Consider the following 19,752-nt stretch of genomic DNA (forward strand, 5'->3'; position numbering starts at 1 on the left):
CAATATGGACAATCTCGTCCAAATTAGCATGCAGGGCTATGGAGCTGGGTGACGGGGGGAGTGAAGAAACTTCCACTCCCCCCGTCACCTCCGTCTCTGCCGCCTGGTCGTTTGACGGCCATATCGGCTGTCTGGCGGCTCGGCGGCGGGTCGCCGAGTGTGTAGGGCCCTTAAGTTACTTACAGCAGGCACCTCCCTCCTATAGATTTCCCTATGCAGCATCTCACATACAGTATCATATATTATTATTTTACTCACTTTTTCAGCCAGCTCCTCTGTCACGCCGGCCAGGACTTCAATGAGCTGTCAGGATCCTTGCCCAGCGCACTCCTTGGTCACTGGAGCGCACTTCTTGGCCACTCCAGCCTGCTTGCACCTGCATTCTCCACTGATTACACTCACAGGTTCCCCGTGCACACAAATACATCCCGTATAACACCACCCCTTCCCTGCCGGGTGACTCCAGTCATCGGTTACCTCCCCCCCCTGCACCTGAGAGCACAACATCCCCCCCCCTGCCGGGTGACTCTGTGACCAGTGACATCCCCCCCCCCATGCAGCCGATGAACTAGCCGCAGACATCCCGCACTCCCCCCCCCCCCCCCCCCCCCCAACCGCTCAGAACCGCCGTTCATCTATTGGTAATACCAGTAGATGAACGGCGGCCGCCAGCGATGAAGCGCGAGAGCGCATCAGCGCTCACCGCTTGTGCATACACACCGGGCGGCTTTGAGCTGAAAGCAGCTCAACAGACCAAAAGTGAGCTGCTTTCAGCTCAAAAATCGCCCAGTGTGTATCGGCCTTTAGACATACAGGGGGACATTTACTAAGCAGTGATAAGAGCGGAGAAGTGAGCCAGAGGAGAAGTGCAGATGGCAACCAGTCAGCACTGAAGTAACATCTATAATTTGCATACTATAAAATTATACAGAGATGCTGATTGGTTGATGGGGCAACTTCTCCACTCTTATCACTGCTTAGTAAATGTCCCCCACAGTACTTATGCACTTGAACCAAGAGAAAAAGGAAGGAGGAAAGGGGGAGGCGACAAAAGAATGGAAGAGAAAAAAATATGGGGAGAGAAAGAAAAATGGAGATAAAATTGGGACAGAGAGAAAAGAGAAAAAAAAAGAGGGATAGAAAAAAATGAGAGAGAAGAGGGAGTCTGAGAAACATACAAAGAAGGGGGAAAGATGTAGAAGAGCGGGATAGGGATATAAAGGAAAGAGGGGGATGGAGATAGAGGAGACAAAAAGGGAGTTTAATACTTGGGACAGTCCTACCTATAGTACATGGGGACAGCTGAGAGGTTTGCCATGCTGCCACCATATTCCGCAAGCTAACTGTCTCAATGGACATGTCCAATGAGCAATTCCACACACCAGAACACTAATAAGAACAGTATTAAGCTATAACATGCAGAATCCAAGAAATAGAGAATGATACAGTACTTCACAATCAGCACTGTCAGTTTCTGTAAATGTCTGAATGATAGCATTTTAGACTTTTGTAGGATAGAGTGATAATTAATATGTGTCATTTAAGTCAGACTAATCAGAGCTCAGTGAGCAGGAACTGTGAAAACTGCAACTAATTTATTTAAGGGTGTTCAACAGTATTTGCAGGCGCTGTATTTCTGCAAGAAGGCAGCAACAAAATAACAATAATTAGCAAAACATCATCTTATCCATAGTTACTTTCTAACTCATCTCCAGAAGGTGTGTGAGCGAAGCGCCAGATAGAGTACACACATGCTTCGTAATGAAAACTACTTGAAAATAGAGATTAGCAGCAGATGGTATATTAATTAGCAGAAAGACTACATTACCAAAATATTTATATAGGTCTAGGTAGAATCAGTGATGTCACTGAAAGTTTGATATGCTTTGCTAGTTGAGCTTTTTGACCCAGATCAGCAACCTAAGAACATGTGTCATAAACTATTCCTATAGAGCAATAGGGACAATATCATCCCCATTCTCACTGCATTTCATTGGAAAACATTAGAACAGCTTGCTAGACCATATTTACAACTACAGCAAATCTGGCACGAGAAAAACAACATTACCAGATCCTCTGTGATTTGCTGCTTAATAACAGATTTCCTTGGTAAATACGTATTACAAATTATATAAGTAACATCACAAAAAGACATGAAGTTGAACGCACAAAGGAATTGAATAATTTCCTGCACCACTGAATATTTTCTAATTAAACTTAAAAAAAATCTTAATGTACAATGTAATTTGAATACGTTAACTAAAATATGTTCATTGCTCTGAATATCTTACGGAAATGTTTTAGGACTGGTTTAGTTATAGGAATACAGTAGCTAAATTATGCTAAACCGGAGAAACGGTTGTGCTGCTTTATATTCAGTATTACATTTCAGAACTAGGTCGCTCTAAAGAACTATTTAGGTTCCCTCCTTGAGGTTGGTTTCATGTCATGGAGATGTGTATGTGACACAGATTTGACAGGAACCTCACATCAGTAATCTGTGCTGATATTGATGTACTGACTGGCTATAGCATGGATGGGAAACAGAGGCCCTAGGACTACACTCGGCCCTCCGCTCCTCCACCTGCGGCCGCTGCTCCACCTGTGCCCCCCGAGCTCCTTCCTGCTTTATTCTCAGAACTGTGTGACATATCTAACAACACTTATTTATCTTGCATTAAAATTGATTACAGACTGGTGTCTCTTTTATTAAATACTAGGTGCTTCATCGCGCCCTACGGGCACTCTTCACACCGTCGCAAGGGGCTACGCCCCCTTAACCCTTGCATGCCTTTCTGGGGTTCAATATTTGTATTATATGGAGTATTACCTGCATTCCTTTGTTAGTGGTTAAATATTGCACGATGAAAGGGCGTGCGATGGTGAAGGAGGCGCAGCCCCTTGCGACGGTGTGAACAGCGCCTGCAGTGCACGATGTACAGAATGTAGTGGGTGCGGGGGGACTGCGGATGGGGGAGGGTGTCTGTAGATGCTGTGGGTGGAGGGGGGGGCGGATGTGGGGGGGGGGGGGGGGGGCAGATGGGGAAGGGTCGGGAGGTGCTGAGGGTGGGGGAGGGGCAGAGGAGTGGGGGCTGCAGATGGGGGAGGGGTCCAGAGGCACTGCAGTTGGGGGAGGGGCAGGGGTGCCGCTGGTGGGGGAGGGGCAGGTGCGGGGATGTTGCGGATGGGTGAAGGGTGCCGGGGGTGGGGTGGGGTAGGGGGTCCGGAGGCACCACGGGTGGGGTGGGGTAGGGGGTCCGGAGGCGCCGCGGGTGGGGGAGGGGCAGGGGCGGGTGGTGCGATGGATGGGGAAGGGGGTCCGGAAGCGCTGCAGGTGGTGGAGGGGCGGGTGCGGGTGTGCCATGGGTGGGGGAGGGGCGGGTGTGGGGGGGGGGGCAGGTGTGGGGGGAGACATATATGGGGGGGTGGATGGTGGAGGGGGTCTGGAGGTGCTGTGGGTGGTGGAGGGGCGGGGGAGTGGGAGTCGCGGGTGGTGGAGGGGGTCTGGAGGCACAGCGTGTGGGGTAGGGATGCCGCATGTGGTGGAGGGGAAGGTGCGGAGGTGTGGTGCATTGGGGAGGGGTCTGGAGGCGCTGTGGGTACTGTACCTGCCAAAAAGGTAGTTGGAAGGTATGCAGTAACAGGGACAGGGGTGACGGGGTCAGAACAGGGGTGACGGGGTAAGAACAGGGGCGACGGGGTAAGAACAGGGGCGACGGGGTAAGAACAGGGGCGACGGGGTAAGAACAGGGGCGACGGGGCCAGGATAGGGTTGACAGGGCAAGCATAGGGATGACAGGGCCAGGATAAGGGTGAAAGGGCCAGGATAAGGGTGACAGGGCAAGGCCAGGGGTGAAAGGGACATGACAGAACACGGGGCACGGGAGAGATTGGTATTAGGGACAAAACAGTGGTGACAGTGACAGACAGATGTGTATTACTGGAGTCACTGCTGCTGGCTGCTGCTGTTCCACTCCAACCTGTTGGGATCTGCTGCTGGTGGAGACTTGGCATGGTTGATTCTCTCAGGCTGGAGTCCTGCTTCCTCTGCCCGCCCGCATCCCTCTTCCCACTCCTCAGTCACGCACCGTGGACCTCGCGCGGCTGTCGGGCACTGTGGTAAGAGGAGGCTGGAAGTGACTGGTTAGCCCCCAGGAGATGCTGCGGCTGGAGGGAGTAGGGGGTCATAGCATGCACACGGCGCAGACATCGTGGCTGCCGGGCACTGTGGTAAGGGGAGACTGGGAGTCACTGGTTAGCCCCCAGGAGACGCTGCGGCTGGAGGGAGGAGGGTGTCGGAGCCTGCAAGCAGCGCGGACTTCTGCAGCGCTGCCCGCCAGCTAAAGTGTGATAAGGAGCTGGGCGCACCTCACTGCAGGCGGCAGCGCTGCAGCTAGCGGTGGGGTTGCAGAGGCTGGAGATAACAGAGGCGGTACGAAACCTGCACAGCGGCAGGTGCCCCACAAAACTGCAGCTAAGAAGCGTGGAGTGTGCCAGAAAGTGGCGCTCCTCCGCGCCAGAGAGCCCCTGCTGAGTATGCTGATGTGGGGGGTCAAGCACACAGAGAGCCGGTGCCCGTCTGTCTGTACGGCATACCCTCTCACACACCCCTGCCTGTTCCATGCCCGTACCATCTGCTTCTGCTCCTAGTCTTCTATAGATTTGCCCAGATCTGTGACTCATTTGACTAACTCCGCCCAGCGATGTGACTCCACCCGGCGTTAGCAAATGAGGCACAAAGTCACAGATCTGGGCTAATATATAGGAGATATTGTTTTATTTTATTACTGAGATTAAAGGTAATGTGCAGCATATTGCCCATGCCACCCCTCAAGTGTATCAGGTTACCTGCCACAGCCAAGCTGACTATGCTGAAATACTCAGTTCTGCACGGAACGGTCATACTCCAACCCTGTCGGCAAAACTTGACCTAATACGTAAGTTGTATCGCCATCCAGGCAACGGCAATAGGTGCTCTGGGGTAGACTTTCTAAAGCTACTAAAAATGAAAAGGGGGGGGGGGGGGAGGCCTTGTCCATAGTAACCAATCAAATCGTAGCTATTTCTTTATTGCATCCAAGAAAATAAGACAGATTCTGATTAGTTGCTATGGGCAACACTTTCACTTGTCTTTTTGAAGCATAAATCTACCCCTGACTTTAACCTAATCAAACTCACCTAAAAGTGTAGATTTCTCTATAACTTACAAATTGCTGCTGAAGAAACAGTTAAAGAAATGGATACAGGTAAGAACATCAACTCTATAATCCTAGAAGAACAAGAGCTGCTATTAGAGTTAAACGACTGTAGTATGTATTGTATGACATAAGCCAATCAGGATTATCACATTTACCACCCCCACTATTTCCCCTGTCATATACACTGACCTACTATTCTCTTAGGGGTTTAGAGCCCATTTTTGATGATTTTGTCTCCTATAAATAATAACACTTATCGGCACTAATCACACTGATAAGAGGGGATTTGGTCAAAATACTGGCGGTCGTCAGAAGGCCGACAGTGGGATCCCGACGCTCAGAATCCTAACAGATCCCGGAGGTAAGCACAGGCCTTGGGGTTAGGCACTAGGGGGAAGGTTAGGGTTAAAAATAAAAAAATAAACCAAGGTAAATGGGCGCCCGTAGCCTTCAACCCTATGGGAACTTCCTAATGCTGCACAATTTGGCAAAAAGGGGGAAAGTTGCTGACCCCCAAAAAACGAAATAAGCAGAAAAAAACAATCTGTGCGCAACAGGATCACACTTAGATATAATTTTTTTATTAATAATCCAATATTGGATATAAATAAGAAAAATAAAATATAATATATAATCTTTAGCAGTGACCACACAATTAAAATAAAACAGTTATCACAGATACATTTTTAAACCATCTAAACTCGTAAGTAAACCCGCAAAGATATCACAGTCTCTCTGAGATAGAACTAATCTGAACTGGTGTTGGTATAATAATTCCGAATATATTCCCCAAACATTAATCTCAATTCAGTGCACTGATTCATTAATTAAGAACTGTCCACATAGGCTGGCCAGCCTGTATTAAAATGAGATGCAATTCACCAACAAGTTCATCCAAAGGAGTCAGTTAATTTGTATGAATAGTGTCTGTGATACAATACTGGAATTAGAGTATTGAAGAAAAGGTCACCGTGCAGTTGGACCACTTACATACCAACCAATTGCGTAGCGTAGGTATATAACGAGTGTCCCATCCAGCCGAGCGGTATTTATCCTCCCCGTGCCGCTGGTGTATAGAGCTGTTTATTGGGGATAATTATGTCAGGCAACCGTCTCGTGCTGCCTCTTACCGACACCCGCACTGGTTCGCTTGCTGGGATCACCCGAGACCTCCGCTGTCTGTACTCCACGTATCAGCATTCACCGCGCTGCCTGGGTGCTAGCCAGATAGCGCGGCTGGGTAGTCCTTTAGAGACGGAATCCAATGTACAGAAATATACGGAGTCCCTTGCAGCGGGTTTAGATGTTATAATTATTACCCAGCAATAGGGCAGTAGTAGATGATCCAAATGAAGGGGTCACTCCAAAGCCGTCACCTAACACGTTTCTCGACCATTAGCCCCGGTCGTTTCATCAGAGGTAGATAGATATCCGGCTCTAAAGGACTACCCAGCCGCGCTATCTACCTCTGATGAAACGACCGGGGCTAATGGTCGAGAAACGTGTTAGGTGACGGCTTTGGAGTGACCCCTTCATTTGGATCATCTACTACTGCCCTATTGCTGGGTAATAATTATAACATCTAAACCCGCTGCAAGGGACTCCGTATATTTCTGTACATTGGATTCCGGCTCTAAAGGACTACCCAGCCGCGCTATCTGGCTAGCACCCAGGCAGCGCGGTGAATGCCGATACGTGGAGTACAGACAGCGGAGGTCTCGGGTGATCCCAGCAAGCGAACCAGTGCGGGTGTCGGTAAGAGGCAGCACGAGACGGTTGCCTGACATAATTATCCCCAACAAACAGCTCTATACACCAGCGGCACGGGGAGGATAAATACCGCTCGGCTGGATGGGACACTCGTTATATACCTACGCTACGCAATTGGTTGGTATGTAAGTGGTCCAACTGCACGGTGACCTTTTCTTCAATACTCTAATTCCAGTATTGTGTCACAGACACTATTCATACAAATTAACTGACTCCTTTGGATGAACTTTTTGGTGAATTGCATCTCATTTAAATACAGGCTGGCCAGCCTATGTGGACAGTTCTTAATTAATGAATCAGTGCACTGAATTGAGATTAATGTTTGGGGAATATATTCGGAATTATTATACCAACACCAGTTCAGATTAGTTCTATCTCAGAGAGACTGTGATATCTTTGCGGGTTTACTTATGAGTTTAGATGGTTTAAAAATGTATCTGTGATAACTGTTTTATTTTAATTGTGTGGTCACTCCTAAAGATTATATATTATATTTTATTTTTCTTATTTATATCCAATATTGGATTATTAATAAAACAATTTATATCTAAGTGTGATCCTGTTGCGCACAGATTGTTTTTTTCTGCTTATTAAGGTTAGGGTTAGCCTGCAGGGGAAGGGGAAGTTAGGGTTAGACCGTGGGAGGGGGTAGTTAGGATTAGGCCGTAGGAGGGGGAGGTTAGGGTAAGGCTGCGGGAGGGAGAGGTTAGGGTTAGGCTGCGGGAAGGAGGGGTTAGGGTTAGGCTGCGGGAAGGAGAGGTTAGGGCAGGCTTTCCCAACCACGGTCCTCAAGGCACACCAACAGTGCAGGTTTTAGTGATATCCAGGCTGCAGCACAGATGGTTTAAACAAAATAACTGAGCTACTAATTAAGTCACCTGTGCTGAAGCCTGGATATTACTAAAACCTGCACTGTTGGTGTGCCTTGAGGACCGTGGTTGGGAAAGCCTGGGTTAGGGTTAGGCTGCGGGAAGGAGAGGTTAGGGTTAGGCTGCGGGAAGGAGAGGTTAGGGTTAGGCTGCGGGAGGGAGAGGTTAGAGGCTGTGGGGGGGGGGACACGATTAGGGTTAGGATGCATGAAATGGAAGGTATGGATAGGCTGCAGAAGGGGGAGGTTAGTATTAGGCTTCAGGAGGGGTGGTTAAGGGTCTAAAAACTCACCGGGATGTGTCGAGATCCTGCATGCCGGGATCCCGCTGTCGGTCTTCTGACTGCCAGGAATTCATACTCATCCCAATACTCTACTGAGAGGGGTGGTTGGGAAGACCTGTCTACAGGCCTGTGAGCACCTCTTTGCTGTAACCACACTTCATGGTTATACACACCATAGATAAATGCTCCATGGTGGGACTTAGCCACGCCCACTCTGGTGACTGCCACCCTTCTCCATCCCAGTACCAAGCCCACCCAATGCCTCAGCATTTTAGCTCCATGTTGCTGTCTGTATAGAGAACTATAGGGAAAGTTGTTGTTTAGTAAATGTTGCAGTACTTTAGAAATTCTGCCGATATCAATGATATTTCTGGTGTTAGAGGAATAATAATAGCAGCAGTTCAACTTAAATTTACCATAACCCTGTGAAAACCACTGAGCTCATCCTTCTGTGTGGTATCCGTTCACATGGTCGACCATGTTATGGTCGACAGTCATTAGGTCGACCACTATTGGTCGACATTGACATGGTCTACATGGACACATGGTCGACACATGAAAATGGTCGACACATGAAAAGGACGATATGAGTTTTTTAACTTTTTTTTGGGGGGGGGGGGACTTTTCCATACTTTGCGATCCACGTGGACTACGATTGGAACGGTAATCTGTGCCGAGCGAAGCGGTAGCGGAGCGAAGGCACCATGCCCGAAGCATGGCGAGCGAAGCGAGCCATGCGAGGGGACGCGGTGCACTAATTGGGGTTCCCAGTCACATTACGCAAAAAACGACACAAAAAAAGTTAAAAAACTCATGTCGACCTTTTCACGTGTCGACCTTTCATGTGTCGACCATTTTCATGCGTCGATCATGTGTCCATGTCGACCATGTCAATGTCAACCAATAGTGTTCGACCTAATGACTGTCGACCATAACATGGTCGACCATTCATACCGGAACCCTTCTGTGTACACAGCGCTCAGCTTGCAGATAAATCAGGGGAATCTTCATCATCATTGCTTATTTGTAAGGAGACACAACCGCAGCGCTGGGCAGTTGATATAACAAATCATACACAGAAGCAGAACAAGGATTTACAAGATGAATAGAGGGTAGAGGTTACTAAGCATGCCGGCAGGAGCGGTTCTAGGCGCGGGCAAGCCGGGTCTGAGCCCGGAGCGCTGCGACCTGCGGGCGTGGTCGCAGTCACCCCCTGCAGGCGCCCGCCACCCACACATATCGCAGTACCCGGCTGCAGCAGACGCTGTGGGCTTTGTGGGCGCCCACCGCAGCCAGCACCATTGTCAGATGCTAGAGGTCCTAATTGACTTCTAGTGTCTGTACGGCGCTATGGGAGAGACGGCCAGAGACGGAGGGCAGCAGCGGTCGGGAAGCAGGAGTGGGGCTGGTGAGTATTGTGGGGGTTTTTTATGCCAGATGCTAGCCCGCTGCCCCCCTTCAGTTTGGTGGAGAGGTTCTCTTAGAAGAATAGGTAGGTTAGCAGGCTCCATATTATTTATTATTATTATTTATTATTATTATTATTATTATTATTATTACCAGTTATTTATATAGCGCACACATATTCCGCAGCGCTTTACAGAGAATATTTGGCCATTCACATCAGTCCCTGCCCCAGTGGAGCTTACAATCTATATTCCCTACCACATGTACATACAGACAAATTCATGCTAGGTTTCATTTTGTTTGGAGAAAATTAACCTACCTGTATATTTTTAGGATTGTGGGAGGAAACTGGAGTACCTGGAGGAAACCCACGCACGTACGGGGAGAATACACATTAAAAGCTACACTATAATACAAACGTGCTTCTCACATATACTCTTTATGCACCAAATAATACAGCTGCAATCTTCTATGTATCAGCCTACCCCACCCAAATCCTACAGCTCCACTGCACAGAAATTTGCAAAGCTTTTAAGCACAAATTATATCACGCATCTTATGCCCCTGGTCTCTCTAGATTGTCACCCTTAAAGACCAGGACTATTATTCTTTGCAATATCTTTTTACGTATAGCACAGCAGAATATGTTGCTTTATATTAACAATAAGTATAGTAACTATCACTGTGCACGTGCAGTGTGGTGCCTGTATAGCAAGTACGGGATTCCGTCCGGCGGGATCTTGACCGCATACCGCAAGGACACCTCTTCTATGTCCCTTTAAACTGCCCATGATAGCTCATGGGTGCAGGCACTTAGTTGGGTGCTGGACCATCTCTTTGTTTCAAACTGAACTTTATTTACACGCCTATACTTCCACCCCAGCATATTACTTAGGATGAAGTGTGTCAATAACTATGCATATCTCCTCATTCCTCCTGCACTGTTCTTATGTAGCAACTGCAGAATAACAAACATGCAGGATAGACCAACACTCACATTTTCCCTATTAGCTTCACAAGTTCTCTTATACCTTCAGACTGCAGCTCCTCTTTTACAGCCCCTGACTGGGCTCTGTAGTGCTATAGCTTTTCTATATCACATGAAGTGTCTACTCTCTCATAGAAGACTACCTACAGTATATTTCTCTGTCACTGCTGGACAATGAATGGCCCTGTCATTCTCCCTCGCCAGGGGAGTATGGGACTCTCTCATCCTCCTATCGCCCCAGCTCTGATGACTCTCTCCAACTGTCCTCGGATGTCACCAGGGTGTGCGGTCTCATAGCTTTCCGACTGTGGTGTTACACTATTGCTGCTTATTTAGTAGGCCCCACATCAGTCCACAGTGGTTACAAATGGCCGAGCAGGCAAAAATAGAAGTACAAACTGGAAGAATAACAGCATAAAGACATCCTAAAAGCGGGAGCATGAACACAACCTACGATACAGTGCATAAGATCTAAATAGTAATCATGGATGATGTGTCCTGAGAAAGACATGTGCAGTAGAAGAGTCCAATGGCTCACACACTACAGGCAACAAGAAAAGGGGCGAGCTACGGTGAGGTGGACTGGTAGGCTTTCATCAACAGGGGAGTTTTAAGGAGAATTTGAAGCATTGGATGAGGGCGATTGCATATGGAAGCGAGTCCCATAGCTATGGGGCAGCACGGAAGAAGTCTTGGAGGAGGGAATGATAAGTGGTCATCAATGGGCAGTGGAAGTGCCAGTTGATGGCAGAGCGGAGAGGTCGGTGGGACAGAGATGAAGTAGGAGATATCGGGCTGTGAGGTGAGGATGAGGGCTCTATAGGTGAGGGTGAAGTAATTGAATTGGATCCTGTAGGAAATAGGGAGCCAGAGTAGGGATTGCCACAGATGGTAGGCAGAAGCAGAGTGGGGAGAGAAAAGTCGGACTAGCGGCAGTGTTAAGAATAGATTGAAGTGGGAAGAGGGAGAAGCAGGTCAGTGGGAAGCCAGACAGTAAGGGCTATTGCACACGCTCCGGTTTTTGCCGGATGGGAAAAAGCCGGATTGCTTTTTGCCGTGCCGGTGTTCTAATGAATAATGTAAGGTGTAGGGTCCTTTCACACAGCAAGGCCTTGTAGGCAGTGAACTGAGTGTGTGTATGGGCGCTTTCACACACAACGGTTTTTTTGCAGCTGCTCCTGCTGCAGCGCATGCGCGCAGCATTAAACACGGCTCAAAGCCACTGTGTATGAAAGACACTGCCGGATGGCAAAAAGCTGGAAAAGTTTGTCAGGTTTTCTGCCATCTGGCGAAAACCGGAGTGTGTAAAACAGGCCTATGAGGCTACAGGAGCTGAGGCAAAAGAACATGAGGGAGTGATATGGGTAACGGTGGTGTCAGAGATGAGGCATGGACTTCTGGCGATGCTGCAAAGATGCAAGTGGCAGGTTTGGGTGAGAGATTGAACGTGTGGAGTCAAGGATGACAACCAGACATAACCAATGAAAATATTACACAAGTGTTCTGCCACCATTCTCCTCATTACATTATCACAGGAGTGGACAGATCACTGGCTTCCACAAGATCAGCAGTCTCCTATCCTCCTGCTGCTGTGACCGATCCAATGATATATAACCCACTCATATATCGTCCCAGTATTTTTAGAAATGACCATAGTAGATTCACATTACACTCACACTACCAACTCACCACTGTGCTACCTGCTGGCAAGTGCAACAGGAGATAATGCCGGCCAATAGGCTCCAGCATCAGTAAAGACGCCTGAAATGCTACAGCAGGTCTGAAATGTCATCATATCAGCCAGATGCAATGTAGAGAGACGAAGTGGAGAGAGATAAACTACCAACCAGAGAGAGATAAACTACCAACCAATCAGCTCTTAACTGCCATTTGTAACATGTCTGGCTGGCAATTGTCTGGCCAATCCGCTAATATCAGGTGTATCGTTCAGATAATTGTAGCGTGTATGCCCAGCACAAGAACTGATACCAGTGAGCAGTCATCCCTATGAATCCTTGTTCAATTGAATCATATTAAAATTTGTTCTGAGTGAAAGATTATCCCATAAATAATCTACTATGTACACACAGTAATAGCTACATAAATGTGGTTTACATTGAAATCACTTCTGTATCCAGAATCTAGCCAAAAAACAGGAGACGTGCTTTCCCCCATCTTGGTAAGTTTAGAGTTAATGTGACCATATGATCGCACGTCAATCACATATAGCAAATTGTCCCATCCAATCAGACTGAATGAGCTTTCCATTGGGCCTCGTAGTAATTCCTCTCTGTAGGGATGTTGCAAGGCTCTGGTGGCTGGGGCCCAAATCTATTGTGAGATGTATCACACTTTTGAGAGAGATAAAGTGGAGAAGTTTGCTTATAGCAACAATAAGCGTCCAACTATCATTTATCTAGCACAGTCTATAACAAAGATGGACAGCAGGTGGGCCTGGGGCCGTATGTGGCCCTCCAAGCCTTCACTTGCAGCAGGGGCGTTTCTACAGAGGAGGGGGCCCGTGTGCACCTCCGGGTGGGCCCCCTCCTCTGAACGGCGCTGTAGCCAATGTGCCGGAGTCTACTGCGCATGCGCAGGTCTCCGGAAACATGGCGCCTGCCATGATCCGGAAACCAATTTGACTACCGCGCATGCACGGCGGCCATTTTGGCGGTGATTTCCGCCGCGGACGCTGCTTCCGCCGCTGGACTACGGTAAGGTAAGTATTTAAATGGGTGCAATGTGTGCCGCCCCTGGACCCAGGAGCCCGTGTGCACCGCACACATTGTACCCATTATAGAAATGCCAATGACTTGCAGCCCCTTCCTTCTTTGTTGTCATATCTGCTCTAGTTTGTAAAGCTCATATAAAAGACCTGCCAATATGTCATGACAGATAAGTGTCTCTCACATTGATCAAATGTACTAAATTAACTTACTACTGAGATTAGGAGTTGTGCAGCACTTACAAAGGTCAGAGGGCCACCAAGTGTGGCCCCTGAAGTATATTTGATTGCCTGTCACTGGTCTATAAAATGACAGTTACATGCTGATTAGTTGCTATGGGAAACTTCTCCGCTTTATCTCTCTCAAAGCAAGGTCTATCTCCACTTTATCTCTCTCTCGCAGGCTCCTAGTGTTCAGTACAGATCCATTCTCAACCAACAACATATATCTGGGCCATTTTCACTGTAACGGAGACCAAAAGCACTGCGGTTCCTCTGCCTTAGGGTAAGCCATCCTCAGGATGGCAGCATAGGGCTAGTATGCTACATGATTAAAGGAGAGCCGATGGCTCCTCGTCACCGACCAGACAGACACTCAACAAGCGGTGAGCATTTAAAAAACGCTTGTGCGCTGGGTGAGCCACTGAAGTGCAACAGTGCAATCTGCCTGACTGACGGGGGATGTTATGAGGTTGCTTCATTTACTGCAGCAGGTGCCAATACAGGGTTGTTATAGGGGAGTTCTTCGTAAGCCCCAGGCACAGCTCTGGGGCATGGCACTCTACCAGCATGACGTGGTCACAAATCAGTGGTAGCGCTGAATGTTGGAAAATTAGGAAAATATCTTTACTTTCAGCATGTCTCTACTCAATATGACGCGACGGTGAATGCAAGAACGCTGCATCCAAAAGCAATTTCAAAGGTTCAGAGCAAGAGCCAGTTATTCACTGAGCCGACCGGAGTCCCACTCGCGGGATTAAAACTGCAATGTCAGGCCACATAGCTAACATAGGTCAAATATCAAGACATTAGGACGGAGCCACCTGACGCCTAGCCTAATGCACATAGGGATCCTAACGTACACTATGAGAAAACAGGGTGTCGTATGAAAAACACATTAAAGCAAAACAGTCTTACCAAAATGACAGATTGTATGCAATAGTAATTTCTGCAGGCAGTGTATGCTTTAATCAACCGCTTACATACATGTTGTCTAAATTAGATGTTGTCACCTCTATTCTTAGCCCAGGGATCATCTGGTTTCTGAAATATTTCCCCCTCCAGCCAGCAAAAGGATGAGAGCAGGATTCCCGTCACTGTACTGTCTGCTCCAAAAAACCTGACACTTCCCACTCTCCTGCCAAGGACTGCAGCAAGCACATAACAGCTCCATGTTAATGTATGCACGCCTTTACTATAAGCAACCATGCACATAATATGTAGAAGGAACGTACAATGCCAGTGATTCACGCAGTGAGATGACACGTTCCTCTTCACAATTACAAACTGCATCACCTCTCTGACTGCTCCGCACTGATGCAGAATTTGTGCTGTCATATTAATAAAGCCAAACGGATTCATATGTAATCCTACAGGGCCTGGTGCAGAGTGAGCGCTAGGCCAATGGGGCAACTTGCGTGAAAACGCCCTGTGCATGCAGAGAACACTATGCAAACGCACACCCTCCCCTGAAGATTTCTATCATTCATCCACTTACACCTGTCTCTAGCGGCCTACACCTGGATGGGTGGCGAAGTGACATGCTGATGGTGGCCAAGTACAGCGAAGGCGTGTTCATAAAACTGCAGAAAACATGCAGACCTGGAAAGAGATGGAAATACGTCTGGGAAAGACCTATCATTTGGTTTGGGGTAGGCGCAAATACCAGGTTATGAAGATGACAGAGGCTGGAAGTAGAGAACCATGTGATTGGCTGTTTGCAAACACCTCCCTAACACTGATTGGTGCTTTCTTCTTCACTTGAGCATAGAATATGCTTTTTAGAGCGTGTTTTTGCTATTTCGGCTTCTCTAAGGGGTCGATTTACTAAGCCTGGATGGAGATAAAGTGGATGGAGATAAAGTAACAGCCAATCAGCTCCTAACTGTCATTTTTCAAACCCAGCCTGTGACATGGCAGTTAGACACTGATTGGCTGGTACTTTATCTCCGTCCACTTTATATCTATCCAAAGCTTAGTAAATAGAGCCCTAAGAGAGGTTTTAGCTGTTATATGATGCATTTGTTGCAGTTATATGGTGCATTTGTTGCACTGAAAGAAATAGTTTAGGACATGGATGCAAAAGAGTCATAGTTGCATGTGACGTGTACCTAGCATAAAGCGAGCATATATGCTGCCTTTGCCAGAACGCATCTTGATAGCAGCTCAAACTCTGCATATGGGAGAAGCAGGTTCTTTTTGCATGCCCTTTTTTTACTACCAAGTTTGCAGCAGCCTCAGATGTTTAAAGCCTATTGGGAAACTACAATGTAAGAAATGTCCTTATCAATGGCTATTGATGATCCAGTCAGCCTCTAGCTGACAACTCAAGACACTGACATTTATGTCCAAACGTCATCAGGCTGCAGCTGGGAGAATTACAGGAGACTGTGAACATCTTGTTAATGGTAAAACGCGGTCCCCATACACTCTTCTCCTGTCACCACTTATAACTGGTTGACTTGCAGGTTGTAGTGGCCCCAGACAAACAGAAGCATGTGACACTGTGACAGTCCCATAGGCTGCATGTTAGTGGAGGATCCTTAGTAAAATATTTTACTTATGTAGTAGTGTAACTTTAAATGGGTTGAGAACACCACTTACAGTAAATGGCAATCACTAGGATGCAATCTGGAGAGGTTTGAGAGCAGGGTGCATTTATTGCTATACAGAGTGGTATCTGACTGATTGTGAACTGAACGCTACCCCCCTTTTATAATCTTAATCTGCCAATCACTGTCAAATCCACAATAGGGTGCGTGCTAACCCTTCAATGGCCAAGTCACAACAATATCCACGGTCTACTGAAAGCAGACTGTCATTCTAGGTAAAAATGTGGTAATACCAGATACAGACGCCATTTACAGAGATGTTTTCAAAACAGTGTAGTGGGTGTTCCGCAGGTAAAAGTTCTGAAAGAAGCAGGACAGGCTGCAATCCCTTTTTACACATAAACGTTCCATGCAAGGCATAGGACAGAAATATGCGCCCTCAAATACAAAAATACTTTTGAAAACTTTCTGACTACTAAAATAACAAGCGTTGAGCAGATCTGCTCATGTAAATAACAGTTTGCAGCTGATAAACACTGTGTTTACATGGGGAAAGTCACCAGACTGCTGACAAACAATAACGTGTCCTCTGATCCCGTATCTAATGGTCATACTGTACTCCCAGACAAGTGGCTGCAGCATGCGATACATTATGACACGGATGTGACAACAAGCTGCCTTTATCCAGCGATTGAAGCCAATGAATAGACCAGTCACTGAATTATGGATGCTATCTCGCTATGATATGCTGCGTCTGTTTTCCTTTAATGTGCAGATGACGGTATTCAGTTTATTTAGCTGTACTGATCTAATTAATGCACAAGAAGCAGCGTATGGGAGTTGCCAGCTCGTGCACATTGGTGGTCATTCCGAGTTGTTCGCTCGGTCATTTTCTTCGCATCGCAGTGATTTTCCGCTATTTGCGCATGCGCAATGTTCGCACTGCGACTGCGCCAAGTAAATTTGCTATGCAGTTAGGAATTTTACTCACTGCATTACGAGGTTTTTTGGTCGTTCTGGTGATCGTAATGTGATTGACAGGAAGTGGGTGTTTCTGGGCGGAAACTGTCCGTTTTATGGGTGTGTGTGAAAAAAACGCTGCCGTTTCTGGGAAAAACGCGGGAGTGTCTGAAGAAACGGGGGAGTGTCTGGGCGAACGCTGGGAGTGTTTGTGACGTCAAACCAGGAACGACAAGCACTGAACTGATCGCACTGGAAGAGTAAGTCTCGAGCTACTCAGAAACTGCACAGAGAAGTCTTTTTGCAATATTGCGAATCTTTCGTTCGCAATTCTGCTAAGCTAAGATTCACTCCCAGTAGGCGGCGGCTTAGCGTGTGCAAAGCAGCTTAAAGCAGCTTGCGAGCGAACAACTCGGAATGACCACCATTGTGCGAATGCACACCATAGATCACAATTCTAAATATAGGTTTCCTTTGCCGCCTGGCTTGTTAAACCCTCAAACTTTTCCTTAACACACAAGCTGCCAGAGCTATTGCACTGCACCTGCCGCAAACATACTCTGCAGACAGACCTTGGGTAAGACTCCAAAAAAATGGCCTCTAAGCTGGTGACAGGTGCACTTTACATGGAGGGGTCACCCAGGACCAATATTTCGTGGTCATTTGTTTTGGAAGTGTCCCATTTTTGTTACTGTCGTTTGTCTTCTCACTTACTGACAGCGCTCCATTTGTATTGTATGCAAAGGCAGAGAAAGGAGGCAGCTTGAGGAGGTATTCTGGTAGCTTAAAAAGAACTGTGTTACAGCAACTTTTGTAGAATATAATGAAAATGTAGTTAGAAAAGACACCCTGTTCTGTTTAGAACAGACGGCCAGACACATTATATCAATATTAAACCCTATGTGATTTTACACAAGTCCATTAAGCATCATTACCCTCCTTGTTCCTCTGGCAGAGGTTTGGTTAAGGAATGATCAGCATGGAAAAGATTCTGGAAATAAAATATACCAGGAGGAAGGGAATACGGGAAGAGGAAGCACCTGACCCCCCCAACGTACGCATATATCAGTGACGGGAGTGGAACATGGCACATACAATATGCCAGGCATAAAATTCATAGTGAGCAGACTTAAGGCAATGGGGAGATAATTGGATTTTCCTCTGTTCTGCAATGGGTGGTGCTGCTTAACGTGGGCCATGTATATTCCTGGCCGTTCTTGGAGCATGGTTAGAGTTACAATAAGCTAGCAATCCAGACTTTGCATTCCACCTGACCCTGAGATAGCAGTATTGTTATTAATATTACTGCGCCATGACATACAGTGTAAAGCACGTGCATCAGCTGCCACAATACAGTACTATACGTATATAAAGGTTATGTATGGGTATTATATACAGTACATCTGCAGAGACGCAGCTGAGAGGAGGCCAGGGGACAGGCGCAGCAGGAAGCTGTTCCATGCACAGAAGGACCAGCTAGTATATAGGATGTGATTGACAGGAGCATCCTCCATACTCCCCTGGCTGCACAAGGTGCATTAACCCCTCCATAGCATATATCATCCAAATAACAAGACCCATCACTACAAGTCCCCAAGAGAAAATGCAAATCAAAAACCATATGATGCACAATGCAGTATTCCTGCAATATATTTTATCATATAAATGTGATAACATCTAGAAAAGGTAAAGGGGGCATTGCACTCACCTGCACTCATGCTTCAGCAGCTAGCCTCTGGCTTCCATCCAGTTGCAGGTGATCTGTAGCCCTATGCTGCTCTCTTTACCTGTTACACATCAAGCCAGCAATGACAGCTTAGCTCTGCATCATAAAGGGATCCCCCTCCTGGCTCACCCAGGCAGCCTGAGGCAGGAGGACCAGTCTGCAGTGCACAGCGCACACAGCCCAGCAGCAGCAGTGAGCCCAGCCTGTGCACTCCCCTCCTCCCCAGCAGAGAGATGCTGCCGCTGCTGCTGCTGCTGCTGCTGCTGATAATGATGAATGTTTCTGGGACAGCTCTAGCGCAGGCAATAAGAGCTCGGTGCATCATGGGCACTGTAGTCTTTTTACGTCACAGTCACCACGAGCCTGCGCGAGTAATCCCTTTGGGAAACTACATTGACCGTGATGCTCCGCGCCGGGCGCACTGCGTACTCATGCCGCTAGATGGCGCTGTGCAGCTAATGCAAGGTAATTACTTTACCTCTGACTTTTGCCAAACCAATTTAGTGGTTATCATATCACATAATACAACAGGGCATGAGGGTATCCCAGAAATACATAAGCATGCACTGGTCAGCTTACAAAGAAGTGATATTATGAACAGGACAAGAGTGGAAATATCATATGAGATAATGTACTCATTTGCATACCTCCCAACATGACCAAAGCGACAGAAAGGGACAGAATGCTCTGCTCCTGGACATCCCTCTTAATCTATGATTGCCATCACCTGTGCTGAAACACCTTTCTTATCCATTAGCAATTATAAGGATGCATGGAGGGGTTACTAACAGCTGATAGAAAACATTGCATTTCCCAGCTCAATGGAAATGGATTTCTCTAACGTCCTAGTGAATACCGGGAATTGAAGATTACCATGGGGGTATAGATCGGGTCGACTGGAGACTGGCACTGGAAATTAATAGTGTGTGCTGGCTCCTCCCCTCTATGCCCCTCCTAGCAGACTTAGGGGGTCATTCCGAGTTGATCGTAGCTGTGCTAAATTTAGCATAGCTACGATCATGAACTCAGACATGCGGGGGGACGCCCAGCACAGG

General features: G+C 47.3%; 1 protein-coding gene across 1 annotated transcript in view; it reads right to left on the bottom strand.

Moving 5' to 3' along the window:
• ABLIM2 (actin binding LIM protein family member 2) overlaps nt 1–18,957 on the bottom strand; it is a 342,851-nt gene extending 323,894 nt beyond the window's left edge. Inside the window, exon 1 of the mRNA XM_063924017.1 lies at nt 18,680–18,957. Coding sequence (XP_063780087.1) covers nt 18,680–18,689 — 10 coding nt within the window. The 5' untranslated portion in view covers nt 18,690–18,957. The remainder of the gene's footprint in view (nt 1–18,679) is intronic.
• Between the last annotated feature and the right edge of the window lie 795 nt (nt 18,958–19,752).

The sequence above is a fragment of the Pseudophryne corroboree genome, chromosome 1 (assembly GCF_028390025.1).
Source record: "Pseudophryne corroboree isolate aPseCor3 chromosome 1, aPseCor3.hap2, whole genome shotgun sequence".
In the NCBI taxonomy this organism is placed as follows: Eukaryota; Metazoa; Chordata; class Amphibia; order Anura; family Myobatrachidae; genus Pseudophryne; species Pseudophryne corroboree.